The sequence below is a fragment of the Ornithorhynchus anatinus genome, chromosome 3, assembly GCF_004115215.2.
Source record: "Ornithorhynchus anatinus isolate Pmale09 chromosome 3, mOrnAna1.pri.v4, whole genome shotgun sequence".
In the NCBI taxonomy this organism is placed as follows: domain Eukaryota; kingdom Metazoa; phylum Chordata; class Mammalia; order Monotremata; family Ornithorhynchidae; genus Ornithorhynchus; species Ornithorhynchus anatinus.
Window position 1 is genome coordinate 100,016,890 of NC_041730.1, and position 23,582 is coordinate 100,040,471.

General features: G+C 47.9%; 1 protein-coding gene across 6 annotated transcripts in view; it reads left to right on the forward strand.

Moving 5' to 3' along the window:
- The first annotated feature begins 10,623 nt into the window (after nt 1-10,623).
- LOC100079997 (solute carrier family 22 member 15-like) overlaps nt 10,624-23,582 on the forward strand; it is an 87,350-nt gene continuing 74,391 nt past the window's right edge. For all 6 annotated transcript variants that reach the window (XR_003757932.1, XR_003757934.1, XR_003757933.1 and 3 more), the window contains exon 1: nt 10,624-10,736. Coding sequence is in view for 3 of the 6 variants with exons in the window: in XM_029060963.1 (XP_028916796.1) it covers nt 10,653-10,736 (84 nt within the window). In the remaining 3 variants the exon portion in view is untranslated. The remainder of the gene's footprint in view (nt 10,737-23,582) is intronic.

Here is a 23,582-nt window from a genome sequence, read left to right on the forward strand (position 1 = left end):
TTTCCTTTGGTTGTAAAAATCAGGGCCAGACTCACTGGAGCCTAAGGTCGATATTGTTAGGTATTGTTCCAACTAATACTTGGTCATCTTCCTGAACCTATCAGAGGCACTGGTGTTTGGAAGGTGTTTTGTGCCTGGTGTCTCATTTTGATCTGTAAATGTTGTAATGGCATGGAATTATCTGGCATGTATCTGTCCCTTGAAAATGCCTTAATTTCTCAATCAATCAGTGGGATTCATTGAGCCCTTACTCTGGGCAGAGCACTGTACTAAGCACTTGGGAGAGTAATAATGTAATAGAGTTGGTAGACAAGATCCCTCCCCTCAAGGAGCTTAAAGGCTAGTGGATTAGGGAGTTTCATGTGATTTCTGTTGATAAAGTATTGGATCTGGCATCGTTAACTCTGGTTCAGAACCCAGCAGTACAGTAATAGAGAAGAATAAGAAAATGACATGTCAATTATCTGAATAATTCCAGCCCTCGGGTTTTCAGATGTATGAGGCAAAAAGTGCAATTTTTAACAAACTCCATTGAGGCCAATTTTTAATACTGAATTATCCAAATAATTTGTCTTAAATTTTTCAGATATTCTCGAAAGAATCAAATCGAGTTGTTAGTTTTGGCTTGTAGAGTAGAAGCAAGATACCATACAAGTGAGAACTGAGAGTCAGGAAGTAGATAGGAAATCCCTGTCCCAAACATCAGACAGAAATTCCACATTCACACCCTGACACAAAATTCCGATCCATCTAAACTAAAATTGCTGTTCTGCAGTCCCATCTGTTTGAATGTAGGGAATCTGTTTGCCTCACGATGAAGCTTCGGTGCAAAAATCCCATTTATTTTTAAAACTCCTAAAGTTTCTTGCTGCTATTTTGTTCATTCTGGCAAAAGCTTGATCAAAAGCATGAGTCCTCCACAAAAAGTTAGGGGAAAATGGTGGCTGCAATAACAGCTGCTGTGGCTATGGGTAGTAGGCCTTGGACTCTGAAATTCTGCTCCTCTAGCCACTGCACCCTACTGTTTTTTTTTATGTTGTCAATTTACTGTGTTGTGTTTCATTGTTTTATCATTTCTGGTGTGTGTCTCTCCAGTCCCTTCTCCCCCTTATACTCTTAGGTCGTGAGCCCCCCGAGAGAAAAGGACTGGGTGTAATTCCGACCTGTATATTCTCTCCTACAGTTTAGTACCTACTCAGCATTCAATAAATACCACTGATTGATAGTAAATACTATTACTACTAGCAAAAGGTGGATCCATGTTGATTTGTATAATGACAGTTACCTAATGTATTGAGAACTCTTTAGCAGATAAGCTTACATTCTACAGAATCTGAAAAATATAAGTGAAGCTGCCGTCCTATGATTCAGTTTTTCCTCAAAGCATAGAATATCACTGTCCTTGTAGAGAAGTATTCATGTCAAAGCTGATACACAAATCTTGTCAAGGAGATTTGTATTGGCGCATTGTTTCCTGGAAAGCATTCTGCCATTCTCAGCTTCCATCAGCATTCTAACCTTGAAATGTTGAACAGCTATCATGATCTAGGCAGGATACGTTTTTAAAATGTATTTTTGAAGATTGTTGCTATGAAGAAACAAGTCTCCAGTCTTGAGAACAGGAAGAGTGATTGTCATTACCAAGTTTACCAAGAGATCCTGTTAAACAAAAAGATCAGAACAACCATGACCTTTTTCTAAATGATTCAGTTTTCCTAGGAGAAGCCCTTGCTGAGATGAGATAGATAAAAGCACAAATGGTGCAATACCATGACATGCCATATGATACCATATAGTCCATATTTTGAAGTCTGTTTAAGTGAAAGTCTGTGGCTTACGTGGATCAAAATTAACAAAAAACCAACTCCAAAATATTGCGATTTACAGCATCTGCCCTCTGGGAATCTGCAGAGCTGATCTTATGTGTTCTCTAGAATTTGGGAGGATTGTCAAGCTAATGGATGCTATCACACTGACATCTGTGTTATCTTTGAAACAAAGGACAGCTCCATAAATTGTAGCACAATGCCAACATCCTACTGTAGCATAAATAGCAATAGAAATTGACAACAGATTTAAAGAAAGCCAATCAATTGTATTTAATGAATATCTAATATGCTGAGCACTGTACTAAGGACTTCGGAAAGAAAAGTAATAAACCAGATCCACGTCCTCAAGGAGTTCACAATATAGTGGGGAAGGCAGACACTAAAATAAAGGTAGGTGGAAGAAGCAAAAGGCAATAGCCACATGATAGTGCTTAAGTATATGTAAAGTATATGATAGTTGTCCTTTCTATTTAAATACAGCATGGATGGTGAAATCACCTGTAGGTGTGTATGTGTCTGAAAAGGCCAATATGAGACCCAAAGTCCCAGCCACAATATGCACAAAAAAAGACTGTCCCTCATGTTGTCATGCTTAGTGTTCGCATCATCTGGCACTGTCTTTTCTTTTGCCTCTGTCTCTTAAAAAACTTTGCTCAAAAAACATTGCTCCTTCCTTGAGAGTACAACATCATGCTGGTCTATCCTCAGCAATTGACTATTGGTTTCTAGCTGAGATGGAGCATTGTCTGAGGTATCATTTTTCCATGTCCTTAAAACATTTCCTCTGTTCTCCTTGCTCTCAGTTTCCCAATTTCACCTCTCTATATTTGGTATTGTTATAGTTATTTGGTATCCTGCTGTCATTCCTTCTCTTCCGGTATCCTACCTAGCATAGTTGAGTTAAGGTGAGCATAGCTTCGATGCTAAGGGACCTTCCAGAATGACACTGTGAGTGAACTTATCATTTCATGTTGAATGTGGCCTGTGAATGGCACCGATGGTACTGTTCATAGAGCCGGATGTGGTGCCTGTGTAGAGTCCAGGTTTCACAGTGGAAAAGAAAATTAGACAAGACTACATCTCTGTAGACTTTTTGTTGAAGTTTGTCAAAAAACTCAGTTCCACTGCCTCCTGAACTACTTTATCATTATTACTGTTATTATTCTTGTATTTTTTTAAATGCTTACTATGTGTCCAGCGCTGTTCTAAGTGTTGGGGAAGGTACAGATTAATCAGGTTGGACACAGTCTCTTTTCTAAACGGGACTCCCAGTCTAAATAGGAGGGACTGGTATTGAATCCCCATTTTACAGTTGAGGAAACTGAGGAACAGAGACATTAAGTGACTTTCCCACGATCCACAGCAAGCAACTGGCAGTGCTAGGATTAGAACCCAGGTCATCTGACTCTCAGGCCTGTGATCTCCCAACCTCCTGTCTCTCCCCACTTCAGTCTATACTTTGCTCTGCTGCCTGGATTATTTTTCTATAAAAACGTTCTGGGCAGGTCACTCCCCTGCTCAAGAATCTCCAATGGTTGCCTATCAACTTTCATATCAAGCAAAAACTCCTCACTATTGGTTCAAAGCTCTCCATCACTCTTCCCCCTCCTACCTCACCTCCCTTCTCTCCTTCTACAGCCCAGCCCGCACACTCTGCTCCTCTGCCGCTAACCACCTCACTGTGCCTCGTTCTCGCCTGTCCCGCTGTCAACCCCTGGCCCACGTCCAACTTCTGGCCTAAAATGCCCTTCCTCCTCACATCTGCCAAACTAGCTCACTTCCCCCTTTCAAAGTCCTACTGAAAGCTCACCTTCTACAGGAGACCTTCCCAGACTGAGCTTCCCCTTTTCCTCTGCTCCTCCTCCCCTCCCCATAGCCCCTACTCCCTCATTCTGCTCTACCCCCTCTCCCCACCCCACAGCGTTTGTGTATATGTGTACATTTTTATTATTCTATTTTTATTAATGATGTGCATGTATCTATAATTCTATTTATTTATATTACTGCTATTGCTGCCGGACTACTTGTTTTGTTTTGTTGTCTGTCTTCTCCCTTCTAGACTGTGAGCCCATTGTTGGGTAGGGATTGTCTCTATCTGTTGCTGAACTGTACTTTCCAAGCGCTTAGTATTGTGCTCTGCACACAGTAAGTGCTCAATAAATATGATTGAATGAATGAATGAACTAGGCCATGCTGCTTCTCTGTGATTAACTCTTCAGAGCAGCCAAATTTGCTTAGTGATTTCTGGAGCCCAGTTCTACTGATCAATCAATTGTATTTATTGAGTGCTTCCTATGTGCAGAGTACATAGTACAACAGAATTAGGAGACACGTTCCCTGCCCATAACAAATTTACAGTCTAGAGGGGTACAGATGGTATCAAATGTTTCAGAAAAGATCTATGAAAACTGAGCTTAGGTCTTGTGGTTACTCTCGGAACTTCTCTCATGCATGATGTGTACAGCACATATGTTGCCATGCCAATCTGTGGTCTGAAGCCACAGTGTGATTCTAGGAATTTTCAGTGGGCAATAGTCTTAATAGTTGATCCGGGCGGATTCTGGCTAAGATCTTGCTGAAAACAGAAGGTAATGAGATATCTCCATTATTGCTACAGTCTGGGCTTAAGTCTTTCTTCTTGAATATGGTGATGGTGATGGCATCTTTGAGATTCTGGGACATTTCCTCAGTGGTCCATATGTTGAGAAAGAAAAGTTTGTTTCGATGCTTAAGGAATGTGCCCCTCCCCATTTTGTAGCTATCGGCAAGTATACAGGAATGGGGAGAGAGTTCCAGTCCAGGGTGGGAGGGTGCCAGCAAAAAGTTGTCAATGGGAGAGACTAGGCTACCTTGAGAGGAACAAAGTGTCAGAGCTGGGATGAAGTAGAAGAAAGTGGTTAAGTAGGAGAGAGCTGATTGAGTGACTTAAGGTCTATAGTCAGGAGTTTCTTCTTGACGAGGTGAGACGTGGATAATTATTGGAGGGTTTAGAGGAGTGAGAAATGAGTAGAACAATATTTTAGAATTTTTTTCTCTCATAACCACCATTCTTCTTTCGCTAGGTTTCTATTGTCAATTTTTCGGCAAGAATCAGAACAAGAACACATCTTTGCTTTTCTCAAAGCAAAGTTTCTCAAAGCCCCACTGCTTAAAAAGTGCATCAGATTTTACACCAGTTTTTGCTTACAGGCAATATTTTTTGATAGTTCTACAAGATTTCCAAGTTGTTTTTGAACCCTGGATCCCCTAGGCCAGTCAAGGTTTCTTATCTTCATGATTTTTGTATCTTAAACAGCAAGTATACGTTTCCCAGCTAGTGAGCAGGGAGGAGAGGCAGAATGGGGAATTCTAAAAGAATTTCTAATGGTCGTAACTTTGCTTTTAGAGTCAGTAAAGGGTTAGCTTTAACATCTTCTATAAAGTATTATTGTAATTATAATGAGGTGATAAGTAAACACTATGTGTTGGCCTCTGGGTTTATTTAACTTGAGTTTATTCTAAGTACTAAAATCACCATTTGGCTATTTAAATTTTTGAAATGAAGTTAGAGAAACGAAGGAGCACTGTGTTGCATTAGACCAGTGCGTGTCACTTTTCTATAGCTGAGTTTGAAAAGTAATACTTATGGATTGTAAACATTTTCTTTTTGGTAAAATTAGCCAAAATAGAAGAGATTCTGTATCAATATACTTTGAAAAAATGAACAGAGGATTGCTATTCTAACTGCTTATCATGGGGTCATAGAAAACTTTTCATTCTCTATGACAAACTCATGGTTCAGAAAATGTAAGTATCAAGAGAAGGGAAAATATTTTGAGAATAGAGTTTTTTAGAGGAGGTGTATTTCAAAATTGGGAGAAAAGATTTGAAGGGGAGAGCTAGCTTCAGTGAAGGCACAGTGGAAGAAGGTAGTATAGGGCAAAGGAAGAGGAAGACAAATAGTTGACTATCAATTATTAGCTAAAGTAAATAGGAAAGTTGAAATGAGAGAGTGAAAGACAGGATGTGGTGGAGTCAAGGGAGGTAGCCCTCTCTTGGGAACTCTTTCCTTTCCCCCAGCATTTGGTACATTGTTTCCTCCTTTCCAATCACACCTTGTAAACCTTTTCTTTTATCCCCCATTTACAAGGAGACGATTTTAAGTGTTCTGTTTCAATACTGGGCATTTAATGGCGGAATTAAGCCAAAGAAAGTGATGCAAAAAGCTCAAGGATTTTTTTTTTTACTCACAAGGTGTATCTGATCTTTTGATGCATTGACTAAAATCGTGATGATGTATCTTATAGTTGACAGGCTGCCTAAGTTTCGTGAGAGTAGGATTTTAGATTCATATTTTCATATGTTTTGAATAAGGTTAAAGTCGGCTTTGAGGCACACACAGGGAGGTGAGAGTAGATGGAGAAGGGGTTTGGAAAGTGAACTCTGGACCTCTGTGCATCAGAAAGGGAAGATCTGAATGGTAAGAGGCCTGGAAGTAATATTGCAAAAGATCATTTTTAAACAACACTACCTTTTAGAAAACTAAACAGTATAGCCCCCAAAATGAAAAATCACTCTCCCTCTGCTCTCAAAGAGTTTACCTCCTAAAATCAGATGAGGAAAGCAGCGTGGCCTAGTAGAAAGAGCATGGGCCTAAAGGACCTGGGTTCATTCATTCAATTGGTATTTATTGAGCGCTTACTGTGTGCAGACCACTGTACTAAGTGGTTGGAAAGTACAATTCAGCAACAAATAGAGGCAATCCCTGCGCACAACAGGCCCACAGTCTAGAAAGGGGGAGACAGACATCAAAACAAGTAAACAGGCATCAATATAAATAAATAGAATTATAGATATATACACATCATTAATGAAATAGAATTATAAATATGCACATATAGACACACAAGTGCTGTGGGGCAGGGAGGGGTTTAGGGCAGAGGGAGGGAGTTGGGGGGATGGAGAATGGAGAGGGAGCAGGGGAAAAGGGGGGCTTAGTCCAAGAAGGCCTCCTGGAGGAGGTGAGCTTTTAGTAGGGCTGCGAAGGAGGGAAGTGTGCTAGTTTGGTGGATTTGAGGAGGGAGGGCATTCCAGGCCAGAGGTAGAACGTGGGCCAGGGGTTGATGGCAGGACAGGAGAGAACAAGGCACAGTCTAATCCCACCTCTGCCACTTGCTTGCTCTGTGACCTTTAGCAAGTCACATCACTTCTCTGTGCCTCTGTTTCCTCAACTGTGAAATGGGGGTTCAATACTTAGACTTTGAGCCCCATGTGGGCCAGTGACTCTGTCCAACCTGATTATCTTGTATCTATCCCAGTGTGTAGAAGAGTGCTTGGCACATAGAGAAGCAGCTTGGCTCAGTGGAAAGAGCCCAGGCTTGGGAGTCAGAGGTCATGGGTTCGACTCCCGGCTCTGCCACTTGTCAGTTGTGTGACTGTGGGCAAGTCACTTAACTTCTCTGTGCCTCAGTTACCTCATCTGTAAAATGGGGATTAAGACTGTGAGCCTCACGTGGGACAACCTGATTACCCTGTATCTACCCCAGCGCTTAGAACGGTGCTTTGCACACAGTAAGCACTTAACAAATACCAACATTATTATTATTATTATTATGTGCTTAATAAATGCAATTTTAAAAGAAAGGAGAACACTTCCTCCTCCCCCTTCCCCCCAGACCCTGCAGGGTATAGCCATTCCCCAGATTGGTGACCTTAGTAGAAAAGCCTTCAGTCAAAATGCAGAGTAGTCTGGAAGGAATAATTCCCAACAAAGAGGGGGCATCCTGAAATGTGCAAAGTGGAGTCACCCAAGGTCAGACTGACATTTGACCCAACAGTCTGAGTGAACACTGGGCTGCATCAGGCAATAATTGCTTCCTCATTTAAGTGGCACAAAGCTTTCTTTTTCCAAGCAGCTCCTCTTTAAATGGATTGAGGAGAGTAATTGAAACATGTTCTGGGGAAGTGGGAGTGGCCATTCCTGAAACTCTGAGAGCAGAACTATGGTAACCCCTTAAGCCTCTCCTTCATCCTGGTCCTATTTCAGGAATGTTCAGCGCTCCAGTACTGCATTTGGTCTGCACCGTTTTCTAGCCTTATTGTTTAGACTTGAAGGGAAGGTCACATGCCCTCTTTGACAGAGAGGTTTATGGTCTCTCTCTAATTAACAACCCTCCTTAGTCCTCCACCAGACAGACTGTTGGCTAGCCTCCAAGAACAGAGGATTGCAGAGGCCACTGGTGAAGGAGAAAACAAGGTTACTTACCCCCAGTAAAGGCCCTAAAGTGTTTCCCTTTGCAGACCTAGATGGATTCCACTGCCCCGTCCCTGCTTGCCTTTGGAATCCTGCTTGAAACAGGCGGTTGGGAACCCGGGGCGGGAATGTGGTTAGGCCTGCACCACTGAGAAAGCAACCCATAAACCGGCCCTACCCAGTTACCCTTTACTATCCCTGGTCCCATGGAGGATGCAGACAGTAGGCAGAGAAAGACACGTGGCTACACAGGCTTTAGAAACACAAAAATCAACCTCCACAACCAGAACCTAACCCAAAAGAAAGCGAGTTTCAATATAAACTACCACCTAGCAGTAACGCCGCCAGCAAACACAGGATATTCTGAAAGCCCATCTGTAGCCCATCTGGTGTGGCTCGGATCTTAACACTTTACTAAGGAGAGTGAACCCTTTGCTCAGTCCCTTAGGTGCTGCGAGACATTGGGGGTGAATCGAGAAGGGGGCTTTTGCTATGAATGTTGAATTTCTTCTTTTGATTTAAGCCAGATGCTTGGCACGATTTGGAGGAGTGGTGAGTGGTTTCAATTTTCAATAGGCCGAGCCGTGGCCCAAGAGGCAATACTGCCCCCCTCAGATGTCAAAACTTAATCTGCTAGAGAAAGGCTGGCATTCTGAATGTCTGGCTTGTAGAGAGATGGGAAAGATTGAAGATGAGCCTTCTTTCCTCCCCTGTACAGATGCTATCCCTTCTCTAAAAGCACGTCTAATTGAAGCCCTTTCCAGGGGTGATAAGCCACAGAGAGAAGGCCTGGCCGCCTTGCCCAGTGGCGCTGCGGGAGCCCGCTGTGGGCAGGGATTGTCTCTATCAGTGCCCACATTGTACTTTCCAAGCCCTTAGTACAGCACTCTGCACCCAGTAAGTGCTCCACAAATACGACTGAATGAACGAAAGGGGGAGGCGGGCGGTGCGGCCGTCTACGCAGCGTGGCTTAGTGGAAAGATCATGGGCTTGGGAGTCTGAGGTTGTGGGTTCAAATCCCAGCTCCGCCACTTGTCAGCTGTGTGACTTTGTGCAAGTCACCTAACTTCTCTGTGCCTCAGTTCCCTCATCTGCAAAAAGGGAATAAAGACTGTGAGCCCCACGTGGGACAATGTGATTACCCTGTATCTACCCCAGCGCTTAGAAGAGTAAGGGCTTAAAAATGCCACCATCATCATCACTATGAGCCTGTTATTAGGAAGGGATTGTCTCTATCTGTTGCCGAATTGTACATTCCAAGTATTTAGTACAGTGCTCTGCACATAGTAAGCGCTCCATAAATACTATCGAATGAATGAATGAACAACCATCATTATAATTATTATTTCATCGCAGCCCCACCTCGCCATGAGGCCTTGGGGAGCCAAAGGGGATCGGCATTTCCTGGGTGCATTTTCCCAAAGGAAAGTGAAATCCTCCCAAAGCAGGAACACCTTCGGTAGCCCCTGGTCTGGAAAGTCCTTGTCCAGAGCCCCGTGGGCTGGTCAGGCTGAGGCTGTCTGGGCTTGAGAAGCAGCGTGGCTCAGTGGAAAAAGCCCGGGCTTGGGAGTCCGAGGTCATGGGTTCGAATTCTGCCACCGCCCCTTATCGGCTGCATGACTTTGGGCCAATCACTTCACTTCTCCGTGCCTCGGTGACCTCATAACGATGTTGGTATTTGTTAAGGGCTTATTACGTGCAGAGCACTGTTCTAAGCGCTGGGGTAGACACAGGGGAATCAGGTTGTCCCACGTGGGGCTCACAGTCTTCATCCCCATTTTACAGATGAGGTAACTGAGGCCCAGAGAAGTCAAGTGACTTGCCCACAGTCACACAGCTGACAAGCGGCAGAGCTGGGAGTCGAACCCATGACCTCTGACTCTCAAGCCCAGGCTCTTTCCACTGAGCCACGCTGACCTCATCTGTAAAATGGGGATGAAGACCATGAGCCCCACGTGGGACAACCTATCTTGTATCTACCCCGGCACTTTGAACAGTGCTCGGCACATAGTAGGCGCTTAACAAATACCGACAGCAGCGTGGCTCAGTGGAAAGAGCCTGGGCTTGGGAGTCAGAGGTCATGGGTTCGACTCCCGGCTCTGCCACTTGTCAGCTCTGTGACTGTGGGCAAGTCACTTCACTTCTCTGTGCCTCAGTTACCTCCTCTGTAAAATGGGGATTACCTGTGAGCCTCACGTGAGACCACCTGGTGACCCTGCATCTGCCCCAGCACTTAGAACAGTGCTCTGCACATAATAAGCGCTTAACAAATACCAACATTGTTATTATAATTATTTTATTCGGCTCCCGAGGAAAGGCGTCGGGGCGGAGGGGGGGGGTGCCCATGTGGCCTGCGGAGGGATCACATCTGGGGGGGGCGGGAAGGGCCCCGGCTGTCATGGAAAGCGAGAGCGGCCTCGGGCCGCTAGGGGGCGGGGCCTCCCCCTCCCTCCTTCCCTCTCCTCCCTGCAGTGGCGGCCGGAGCCGCAGGAGGGCGCTCGCCCGGCCCCGCCCCCCGCCCTCCGCCCTCCGCCCTCCGCCCTCCGGCCCCCGCCCCGCGGCCCCGCGGCCCCGCCGATCGCCCGTCCCGGATGGAGGTGGACGGGGCTTTGAGCGCGGCGGGGGAGTTCGGCCGCTGCCAGAAGCGCCTCACGGCCTTCCTGGTGCTGCTCCAGGTACCGGCAGAGGGAGGGGAGAAAAGAGCGGCGGAGCGGCGGAGCGCCGGCCCCTCCTCCCCCTCTCCCCGTCCCCGCTCCCCCCGCCCCCTAAGCGCCCCCGTGCGGCATCGGGGGGCGCCCCTTCGGCCTCGCCCTCGCCCTCTCCTCTTCCTCCCCGCCCATCTTCTCCTGCTCTTCCCCGTCTCCCCGCCTCCTCCCTCTCCCCCTTCCCATTCTCCCCCTTCTCCCCATTCCTCCTCTCCCTCCTCCCTCCTTTTTCTCTCCCTCCTCCCTCCTTTTTCTCCCCCTCCTCCCTCCTTTTTCTCCCCCTCCTCCCTCCTCTTTCTCCCCCTCCTCCCTCCTCTTTCTCCCCCTCCTCCCTCCTCTTTCTCCCCCTCCTCCCTCCTCTTTCTCCCCCTCCTCCCTCCTCTTTCTCCCCCTCCTCCCTCCTCTTTCCCCCCTCCTCCCTCCTCTTTCTCCCCCTCCTCCCTCCTCTTTCTCCTCCTCTTTCCTCCCTCTCCTCCTTCCTCCCTCTCTTTCTTCCTCCCCTCTTCCTCCCCTCTTCCTCCCAGCCCCCTCCTCCTCCCTCCCCTCCTCCCCCTCCTCCTCCCTCCCTCTCCCCCTCCTCCTTCCTCTCTCTCCTCCTCCCTCCTTCCTCCCGCTCCCCTTCCTTCTTCCTCCCTCTCCCCCTCCTCCTTCCTCCCCCTCCCCCTCCTTCCTCCCTCCCCCTCCTTCCTCCCTCCCCCTTCCCCCTCCTCCCTCCCCCTTCCCCCCTCCTCCCTCCCCTTCCCCCCTCCTCCCTTCCCTCCCTCCCCCTTCCCCCTTCCCCCCTCCTCCCTCCCCCTTCCCCCTTCCCCCTCCTCCCTCCCCCTTCCCCCTTCCCCCCCTCCTCCCTCCCCTTCCCCCTTCCCCCTCCTCCCTCCCTCTCCCCTCCTCCTTCCTCTCCTCCTCCCCCCTTCCTCCCTCTCCCCCTCCTCCTTCCTCCCTCTCCCTCTCTCCCTCCTCCCTCTCCTCCTCCTTCCTCCCTCTCCTCTCTCCCTCCTCCCTCTCCTCCTCCTTCCTCCCTCTCCTCCTCCTTCCTCCCTCTCCTCCTTCCTCCCTCTTCCTCTCCTTCCTCCCTCTCCCCCCTCCTCCTTTTCTCCCTCCTCCCTCTCCTCCTCCTTTAGCCCTCTCCTCCTTCATCCCTCTCCACCTCCCCTCTCATTTCCTCCTCCTTTATCCTTCTCCTCCCTCATCCCTCTCCCCCTTCCCTCACCCCCTCCCCCCTTTCCTCCCCCCTCTCCCCCTTTCCTCCCCCCATCCCTCTCCTCCTCCCTCATCCCTGTCCTCCTCTTCCTTCCTCCTCCCTCTTCCTCTTTCTCCCTCTCCCTTTTCGTCCTCTTCCCTCCCTCTTCCTCCCCTCGTCCCTCCTCCTCCTCCTCCTCCTCCCTCTTTCTCCCTCCTCCTCTCCTTTTTTCCCTTCTCCTCCTTTTCCCCCTCCTTCACATCCTCCTCCACGTACTCATCCTCCTCCCTCCTGGGCGCCACGCCCTTTCGGGGTGCATGGTTTTCCACACTGTCTGCCACGTCTAGGGAGGAAGAGGTTGGCGATGGAGCTGGTGTATGAAAAAAGAAAGCAAGAAAGGGAAGAAAAACAACCTCCCTAAATGTATCCTCCCTGCTACAGTAGCACTATTTGGCCTCTGCTTCTGGGACCCAACAAGAAGAGTTTTCTCTGTTGGCTGTTGGCGGATAGTAGTGCTTTGGCAGAAGCACCCAGGGCTCCACGCCCGCCTCCACCCCTATAAATGCCCCCTTGGAAAGTGACTCGGGGAGCCAGCCCTGGGTAGAAGATCTTGGGCCTTCAGGGATCCCAGCCTAGGCAGCCCCTCTTCTCTTTCATGCCGACCTTCCCCATCTGGAAAGGTGCTGCAGCTGCCCTTTGAGCTACTGGAGCTTAACCCAAACCCACCTTACTTTCCAGATTCCTTTTGTATCAAAATACCAGAGAACCTGTAGGTCCTTCGGTACATCTGGTTGTGATAAGTAATTTTGATGTCTCCAAAGCAACAGGACTTTAAAAATCGTAGCAATTTTGAAGGGACTGAGCCGACTGAGTGAAGAAATAGTTTCCTTCAGGTTTGTATATTCAGAGAGAGGGCAATCCCTTTTTTTCCGTTGTCGTGAGGCCTTAATGCAACTAATTTTTCAACCAGGGCCTCACCCCAAGTCAGAAAACAAGAAACACCCCAGAAAGAGATGAAATACTAAAATGCAGAATCTACAGCGTCATATAAAAGAGTGGTATGGCTTATTTTTTTTTAAATGCTGAAAAAGGGGGATTATGTCAGATACTAAAAGATGAATTGTTTATGCTCTGGCTAGAAGCAGGAAGGGTGTAAAAGTTCAGTCACGGAGTCCAACATTTCGAAACCACCAGCACTTTTTAGCAAAATACTGGCTGATCCTACTCCAAGTTGATATTGTGGGATACTGCAGGCAGAAATCATTTTAAGCTCATCAGTTTTCCCTCATGTGGCAAATGTGGATCAACAAGAATGAATATGGGAAGCTCCCAGGAGGTAAAGCTGGAATTCCAGTAGAAAGAGTGTCATTTCAGTGCATTGTGTATCAGTTTTAACATTCAGGCCTTCTGGAGGCACTAGCAGCCATGATTCTGTCTTATTCATTTTAGTTGGGAAATTTGCAAAAGTCCATGGTGGCTTTGATACAGTCCACAGAAGGACTGAGGTCAGCTGTGATCACTTTACTTGAGGATTTTAGGACTAATGTGTCCTCCAAATATTCAGAAATGTTCTCCAGGTTCCTCTCTCTTGCTGTATTTCAGGGGGCCAGAGGCTTGGCCTCCAAACAGGGAATTAATTTTAATGACTGTCTCCCGCTCTTGACAAACTGCTGATGTATAGGGAACATGTCTACCAACTCTATTGTCCTGTACTCTTCCAAACACTTAGGACAGTGCTCCGCACACAGTAAGCCCTCAATAAATATAATTGATTGAGGGGGCTCAAAAGGGGTGGTTCTGCAGGTATGGAGTAGAGATTTGGCCCTGAGCTTCTTTACTATTCTCTTGGATTATCATTTCCCTTGAATACTGAAAAATTAACATTTCTGAGTCCAGAACCTCTTTTAATCTAAGATCAACTTGTAAGGCAAATTATATATAGCTGTCCTTTGTTCCTAAAGAAGTCACTACTAGTGATGAGATTCACCACTCTAATTAAAGAGGGCGGAACGATAAGCAAGTATCGTTTTCAGGATCCTGCTTATTTATTTTTTTGTTTTAATGATCATAGCTGAGGACTATTGGGTGGCAGCACCAGCCCACAGAATGAGAAACAGCATGGAGTGGTGGATGGAGTAGGGGCCCAGGAGTCATAAGGTCATGGGTTCTAATCCAGGATCTGCCACTTATCTGCTCTGTGACTTTGGGCAAGTTACTTCACTTCTCTGGGCCTCAGTTATCTCATCTGTAAAATGGGGAATGAGACTGTGAGCCCCATGTGGGACAGTGACCGTGTCCAATTGTGGATTTGTTTGTATCCACCCCAGTGATTAGTACAGTGCCTGGTACATAGTAAGTGCTTCAAAATTCTGTAATTATTATTAATAATTAATCTTTTAAGAAAGGATTTGGGCAAATACTGAGGCCCAAAGGCACAGCTGAAAATAATACCAGAATCTGTAAATAGCAACTGCCATGGCATGACAAACAACAAACTTTATGTTGACCACCCATTCTTAGAAAGTGATAAGGGTTAAAAGTTTAGGAGCAATTATGGCAGCTGAGTCCTGTTGAACATTGCCCCCTAGGAGCTGTGCTGCACTTGAATTCCTAGTAACTCCCTGGAAAGTCTGCTAAACCATATTCCCATTAAATCTGTTTGTACCCCTACCGTTAGTGGTAGTGGATGGGGGGGTGGGGACAGGGGATAGAGTGAGAGAGAGAGAGAGAGAGAGATAGAAAGAAATGGGAGAGACTCCTTCTTCACTTCACCACTCCACCCAGGAGTAATGGTGGTGGTGGAGGAGCATTCATTCATTCAGTCGTATTTATTGAGTGCTTACTGTGTGCAGCGCACTGTATTAAACGCTTGGAAAATACAATACAGTAATAAAGAGAGAAAATCCCTGCCCACAATGGGCTCACAGTCGGGCAGGGCGGGGGGGGGAGGGAACAGATATCAATACAAATAAACAGGCATCAATATAAAGAAATAAAATTATAGATATATACGTATATACATAAGTGCTTTGGGGCGAAGGGGGAAGAGCAAAGGGAGCAAGTCTAGGTGATGCAGAAGGGATGCTGAGGAAAAGGAGACTTAGTTTGAGAAGGCCTCTTGGAGGAGGTGCGTCTTCAGTAGAGCTTTGAAGCGGGGAAGAGGGATTGGCGGATTTCAGGAGGGAGGGTGTTCCAGGCCAGAGGTAGGACATGGTCCAGGGATTGGCGATGAGATAGGCGAGATCAAGGCATAGTGAGAAGGTTAGCACCAGAGGAGCAGAGTGTGCCAGGTGGGATGTAGAAGTAGAGAAGGGAGGTGAGGTGGGAAAGGACAGGGTGATGGAGAGCAAAGAAGACCAGTACTCTAAGAGCAGAATCGAATGCCTAGGGCAGATGTAGAAGAAGCTCACTTTAGGCTTCAGGGCAGGCTTCCATGCTGGAGACTCTTCATGTTAGATCTGTGAGGACAAGAGTAGTCTGCACCTCTATACCTCTGAGAAGTATAGTCTGAGGTTGTGTTGAGGGCACACACCTTGGGAATTATCCCTTGCTCATAGTCTGAGGCCTGTACAAGTCCTCAAATGCAAAACTCGTGTGCCTTGGAACTGTACTGGGGAAAATGAAAGCTTCCTACCATGAAAATGGAGTCCCTTAAGTTTCTGAAGTCCTAGGTCGGCCTCCTCAATTGTCCCAGTGAAAGTTCACCCCTTGGATTCTCCCATAGCTTACCCCAGTGTTCCTGAAGCTGGGACTCAGCTACTATTCACTTTTTTGGGCTCCCATTACCTGCTTGAACCATAACTGTAGAGTGGCACCCCCCATTTTAGCATTTGACTGCCAAAGTCTAAACCTATTCACAGAGTTTTAACATCAGGCAAACTAATATGCCTTGAATGTATTTCTGGTCAGATTGTATCTAATCCTGTCCAGCCCTGATTCCTTCATTTCCACCTTTTAAATTCCAGTGAAACATATAATATGTGATAGGAAGGAGGAAAAAGGGATAAGTGTTCAGGTTCAGCAAGAGTAAAAGCCACTTAAACCTTATATAGTTTGTTCCCCAGAAAATGGGATGTATTTGTTTATAATCCAGGCAATCATATTGTGAGTAAATTTTTTTTGCGAATTAAGGGTTGTAATTCCTTATATAGTGAAGTCATCGAGTACACCCCGCTGAATTGTTTAGAAAAGCCATTTGATTCCCCCGACTATTTTCCAGCCAGGGCCAGATATTTCCATCCAGTATATTTCCTACAGTTTATCTTCCCTCACTTTAAATGATTTGAGTGATGAAGCTTTTGTCTCTTCCTGTAAGATGCACGCAGCAGAGCTGACCTCTGTCAAATACAGCTAGCGGCAGATATATGTGCTGAGTTCTCAGGTGATGGTGGTTGTGAGGCATTGTTCCCCTGTTGGGACAAGAATGCAAGCAAGTAAGATGTCTACCCAGTGTCCCATGCACTCTCTCTGGACTGTGAGCTAGTCCTGGGGAGCTGGACACACACACTCCTCGCCCCCACCCCCTACACACATGTAGATGTGTCCCGGATGCATGGGTGGGTAGAGGGTTCCTAGTCTGGCCCCCAGTCTGGAAAGTCTGTGTCCGGAGGCCCGTGGGCTGGTCGGGCTGAGGCTGTCCGGGCTTGAGAAGCAGTGTGGCTCAGTGGAAGGAGCCCGGGCTTGGGAGTCCAAGGGCATGGGTTCGAATCCTGGTGCCGCCACCTGTAAAATGGAGATTAAGTCTGTGAGCCCCACAGATTACCTTGTACAACCGGATTACCTTGTATCTACCCTGTGCTTAGAACAGTGCTGGGCACATAGTAAGCACTTAGCAAATACCATAATAATAATTATTATTATTATTGTTGAGCTCGTAGTGTGTGCGGAGCACATTACTAAGCACTGTACTAAGGGCTGGGCTGGATACAAGCAAATTGGGTTGGACATAGTCCCCTAGCCTGGCACATAATAATAATAATGGTATTTGTTAAGTGCTTATTATTATTAATACATAATAAGCACCTAACAGATATCATATGCAAACAGCAAATACCTTGGGGAAGGGGCAACTGGGATTCCTTGAGAGTGGTCAGCATAAGAAAAGCCAAGACAATTCACTCTCCAATGGCTTCTTCTCCATTCCTTTCAAAGATGCTCATGTCTCCCCTAACCTAAAAAAACCTTCCCGTGACCAATGACTCCCTCCTATCATTCAGCTCCAAACTCCTTGAACAAGTTGCCTACACCTGCTACCTCCAAAGCCATTCCTCTAATTCTGCCTTCATTCCACCAAAACTGCTCTCTCAAAGACCACCAATGACCTCCTTCTTGCCAAATCCAATGATCTCTACTCCATCCTAATCCTCCTTAACCTCTTGGCTGCATTCAACACTGTGGACCGTCCCTGGAACCATTATCCAACCTTGGCTTCACTTACACTGTCCTGTTCTGGTTCTCCTCCTATCTCTCGCGCTGCTCATTCACAGTTTCTTTTATGGGCTCCTCCTTTGCCTCCCACCTCTTAAATGTAGAAGTCTCTCAGGGTTCAGTTTTGGGTCCCCATTTATTCTCCATCTACACCGACTCCCTTGGAGAATTAATTTACTCCCATGGCTTCAACTACCATCTCTATCCAGACAATTTCCAAATCTATCTCCCCAGCCCTGATCATTCTCCTTCTCTGCAGTTTTGCATTTCCTTCTCCCTACTCTTCCCCCCACCAAACCCCCTCTTCACCCCCTCCCCCCTTCTCTCTTCCCCACCCATGCCCCATCCCAGTCCTCTTGTCCCACCGCCACCCCTCATCCCCCTCTCCTCGTCCAGGGCCCCGCCACCTCCTTCCCATCCAAACCCTCCCCTCCCCCCGCCCTTCCCCCCCTCCTCCCCTTGCACCCACAGCTACTTTCAAGTGTGGCCTCTGGAACCCCCGCTCTATTACAGGCAAGCTACCTTTCATCCATGACCTTTTCCTCTCCCGCTCTCTCCTCCTCCTCGCCCTTTCGGAAACGTGGCTCTCTCCCGAAGACACGGTCTCCGCCGCCGCTCTCTCCGGCGGAGGCCTCTCCTTCTCCCACTCCCCCAGACTCACCGGTAAGGGAGGAGGCGTCGGCTTCCTCCTCTCGCCCCGATGCCGCTTCCGCACTATCCCTCCTCCCCCCTCCCTCTCCTTCCCCTCCTTCGAAGCCCATATCATTCGCCTCTACCACCCACTCCAGTTACTTGTCGCCGTCATCTACCGCCCTCCTGGTCCCACCTCCGACTTCTTCAACCACCTTGACCCCTTTCTCACCTTCCTCCTCTCCTTCTCTCTGCCCACTCTGATCCTTGGAGACTTCAACATCCATACGGATGTACCCGACGACTCCTCTGCCGCCCGCCTGCTATCCCTCCTCGACTCTGCCGACCTCCTCCTCCACCATACCGCGCCCACTCACCGACTCGGTCACACCCTCGATCTCGTCATCTCCTACTGCTGCACTATCTCCTCACTCACCAACTCTGAAATCCCTCTCTCTGACCATAACCTTCTCACCTGCCTCATCTCTCACACTCCCTCCCCCTGCAAATCTTCGCTACTGCCCCACAGAGACCTCCGCTCTCTCGATCCCATCCGTCTTTCCAATAGCATCTCGCCTCACCTTGCCGCCCTGTCCTCTCTTCCCACTCTCGACGATCGGGTCTCCGCTCTCAACTCCACCCTCTCTACACATCTCGACTCTCTCGCCCCCCTTTCCCTCCGCCGCTCTCGCTCCACTAACCCACAGCCCCGGATCACCTCCTCCATCCGCCTCCTACGCTCCTATGCTCGAGCTGCTGAGCGCTGCTGGCGAAAGTCCAAGCACCAAGCCGACCTCACACACTTCAAATTTATCCTTTCCTGCCTTAACTCTGCCCTCTCCTCCGCCAGGCAAAGCTTCTTCTCCTCCCTCATCGACACCCATGCCCGTCACCCCCGCCGATTGTTCCGGACCTTTAACTCTCTCCTTAGGCCCCCTGTTCCTCCCCCTCCCCCATCTCTCACCCCTAATGATCTGGCCACCTATTTCCTCACGAAAAATCAACACGATCAGGTCTGAGCTCCCCAAAGTCACCCCCTCCGCCTCTCCCCTCCCCCCACCAACCCCCTCCCCTACTTTCCCATCCTTCCCTGCAGTATCCTCAGAGGAGATCTCCTCCCTCCTCGCAAGTGCCACCCCCTCCACCTGCGCCTCGGACCCCATTCCCTCTCACCTTCTTAAAACCATCGCCCCTGCCCTCCTCCCTTCCTTAACTTCTATTTTAACCACTCAATCTCCAAGGGCTCCTTCCCCTCTGCCTTCAAACACGCCCACATCTCCCCCATCCTAAAAAAACCCCGCTCTTGACCCCACTTCCCCCTCCAGTTATCGTCCTATCCTCCCTACTACCCTTCCTTTCCAAAATCTTAGAACGAGTCGTCTACAATCGAATGCCTAGAATTCCTTAACTCCCATTCTCTCCTAGAACCCCTCCAATCTGGCTTCCGTCCCCTCCCACTCTACCGAGACTGCTCTCTCTAAGGTCACCCATGACCTCCTTCTTGCAAATCCAATGGCTCCTACTCCATTCTGATCCTCCTTGACCTCTCTGCTGCCTTTGACACTGTCGACGCATCCCCTCCTCCTCCATACCTTATCTCACCTTGGCTTCACGGACTCTGTCCTCTCCTGGTTCTTCCTTACCTCTCTGCCGATCATTCTCGGTCTCTACGCTGGAGCCTCCTCCCCCTCCCATCCTTTAACTGTTGGAGTTCCTCAAGGGTCAGTTCTTGGCCCTCTTCTGTTCTCCAATTTACACTCACTCCCTCGGTGAACTCATCCGCTCTCAACGGCTTTGACTACCATCTCTACAGAGATGACACGCAGATCTACATCTCCGCCCCTGTCCTCTCCCCCTCCCTTCAGGCTCGCATCTCCTCCTGCCTCCGGGACGTCTCCACCTGGATGTCGGCCCGCCACCTAAAACTCAACATGAGCAAGACTGAGCTCCTCATCTTCCCTCCCAAGCCCGGTCCGCTCCCAGACTTCTCCATCACCGTGGATGGCACGACCATCCTTCCCGTCCCGCAGGCCCGCAATCTCGGTGTCATCCTTGACTCGTCCCTCTCGTTCACCCCACACATCCTATCCGTTACCAAGACCTGCCGGTTTCACCTCTACAATATCGCCAAGATCCGCCCTTTCCTCTCCACCCAAACGGCTACCTTACTATTACGGGCTCTCGTTATATCCCGGCTAGACTACTGTGTCAGCCTTCTCTCTGACCTCCCTTCCTCCTCTCTCGCCCCGCTCCGGTCTATTCTTCACTCCGCTGCCCGGCTCATCTTCCTGCAGAAACGATCTGGGCCTGTCACTCCCCTTCTTAAACAACTCCAGTGGTTGCCTATCGACCTCCGCTCCAAACAAAAACTCCTCACTCTAGGCTTCAAGGCTCTCCATCACCTTGCCCCTTCCTACCTCTCCTCCCTTCTCTCTTTCTACCGCCCACCCCGCACGCTCCGCTCCTCTGCCGCCCACCTCCTCACCGTCCCTCGGTCTCGCCTATCCCGCCGTCGACCCCTGGGTCACGTCCTCCCGCGGTCCTGGAACGCCCTCCCTCCTCACCTCCGCCAAACTGATTCTCTTTCCCTCTTCAAAACCTTACTTAAAAATCACCTCCTCCAAGAGGCCTTCCCAGACTGAGCTCCTCTTCCCCCTCTACTCCCTCTGCCATCCCCCCTTTACGTCTCCGCAGCTAAAGCCTCATTTTCCCCTTTTCCCTCTGCTCCTCCACCTCTCCCTTCCCATCCCCACAGCACTGTACTCGTCCGCTCAACTGTATATATTTTCGTTACCCTATTTATTTTGTTAATGAATTGTACATCGCCTTGATTCTATTTAGTTGCCATTGTTTTTACGAGATGTTCTTCCCCTTGACGCTGTTTAGTGGCATTGTTCTTGTCTGTCCGTCTCCCCCGATTAGACTGTAAGCCCGTCAAACGGCAGGGACTGTCTCTATCTGTTGCCGACTTGTTCATCCCAAGCGCTTAGTACAGTGCTCTGCACATAGTAAGCGCTCAATAAATACTATTGAATGAATGAATGAATGCCTTCAGGACACCTCTTCTTGGATACCCTGGCACCAACACCTCAAACTTAAAATGTCCAAAACAGAACTCCTTACCTTCTTACCCAAAACCTGTCCTCCCACTGAGTTTCCTGTCACGGTACAGAGCACCACCATCCTCCTTGTCTCACAAGCCCGTAACCTTGGTGTTTTCTTCTATTCATCTCTCTCAATCAGCCCACCTAATCAATCTGTCACCAAATCCTGTCAGTTCAACTTTCACAATATCCCTAAAAATCTGCCCTTTCCTCTCTATTCAAACTGCTTACTAATCTGCCCTTTCCTCTCTATTCAAACTGCTACTATATTGATCCAAGAGTTTATCCTATCCTGCTTTGATTACTGCACTAACCTCTTTACTTCACTCCCTTGACTTCTGTCAGTTCACTCCAGACCATACTTCATTCTGCTTCCCAGATCATCTTTCTTCAAAACCACTCTATGATTCCTCACTCTTCAAAAACCTCCAAGGATTTCCCATTCATCACTATATCAATCAGAAATTCCTTACTATTGGCTTTAAAGCACTCAATCACTTTGCCCCTTTCTATCTTACCTTGCTGCTTTCCTACTACAACCCAACATTTGCTCCTCTAATGCCAATCTACTCACTGCACCTTGATCTCATCTATCTCGTTGCCAGTCTTTTATCCACAAGCTGCCTCTGGCCTGGAAAGCCATCCCTCTTCTTCTCCTTCAGATGATCACTTTGCAAAACCTTATTAGAAGCACATTTCCTCCAGGATGCCTTCCTTGACTAAGCCCTCATTTCCTCTTCTCCCACTTGCTTCTCTGTCATCTTTGCCCTTGGATTGGCACCTTTTATTCACCCCTCCTTCAGCCCCACAACACTTATGTACATATGCATAATTTTTAAATTTATAATAATATCTGTCTCCCCCTCTACACTGTAGGCTCATTGTGGGCAGAGACTTGTCTACCAACTCTGTTATATTGTACTGTCTAACATGGCATAGTGGAAAGAGCATGGGCCTGAAAGTCTGCTGTGTGACCTTGAGCAAGTCACTTCAATTCTTTGGGCCCTCAGTTATCTCATTTGTAAAACCAGGATTGAGACTGTGAGCTCAACATGAATAGTCGGGTATCAATACTATCAAGATAAATAGAATCATAGATATAAACACATCATTAATAAAATGAATAGAGTAATAAATAATGTATACAAATACGCACAAGTGCTGTGGGGAGGGGAAGGGGAAGGAGCAGAGGGAGGGAGTAGGAGGAATGGGGAGGAGAGGAGGGACAGAGGGAAAGGAAGGGCTCAGTCTGGGAAAGCCTCCTGGAGGAAGTGAGCTCTCAGGAGGGCTTTGAAGAGGGGAAGAAAGTTAGTTTGGCAGATGTGAGGAGGGAGGGAATTCCAGGTCAGTGGTAGGACATGGGCCAGGGGTTGACGGCGAGACAGGTGAGAACGAGGCACTGTGAGGAGGTTAGCAGAGGAGCAGAGTGTGCGGGCTGGGCTGTAGGAGAGAAAGGAGGTGAGGTAGGAGGGAGCAGAGTGATGAAGAGCTTTGAAACCAAGAGTGAGGAGTTTTTGCTTGATACGAAGGTTGATAGGCAACCACTGAAGGTTTTTGAGGAGGGAAGTGACATGCCCAGAGCATTTTTAGCAAGGAGCTGAGTTTATGTTTTTTATATAGAGAAGCAGAATGGCTCAGTGGAAAGAGCATGGGCTTGGGAGTCAGAGGTCATGGGTTCTAATCCTGGCTCCGCCACTTGTCAGCTGTGTGACTTTGGGCAAGTCACTTAACTTCTCTGTGCCTCAGTTACCTCATCTGTAAAATGGGGATTAAGATGGTGAGCCCCACGTGGGACAGCCTGATTACCTTGTATCCCCCTCCAGTGCTTAGAACAGTGCTTGGCAAATAGTAAGCACTTAACAAATACCATTATTATTATTCCCGTTTAGACTGTGAGCCTGTCAATGGGCAGGGATTGTCTCTATCTGTTGCCAATTGTACATTCCCAGCGCTTAGTACAGTGCTCTGCATATAATAAGTGCTCAATAAATACTATTGAGTGAATGAATATGCCTGATCTAGCAAATTGAACTCAGTTCTACTGTCATGTGAGTTGTCACTGAATGTCTTGATAAGATTGCAGTAAGGCATCAGGGAGCACAAGACCCTATTTTGGAAAATTTGAGACATGTGTGTCACAGATGCGTGTGTGTGCCAAAATAGGTGAGCACTGTAACATGGGTGTTGCGAGAACACAACCCTCTCCATTATAAGAGAACTGTGTGCACATGTTTGTAAAGGGCTCTAATGATAATCAACTGAATTAATTCTCCTAGGGGAAACGAAAGAAGGAATTTATCCATTATCACATCAAACAAGAAAACCTTACCATCGGCTTTAAAGTCCTCAATCAGCTTGTCTCCTCCTACCTTACCTCACTGATTTTCTTGCTACAGTCCAGCTTGCACACATCACTTCTCTAATGCCAACTTACTCACTGTACCTCAGACTTATCTGTCTCACTGCCTATTCCTTGCC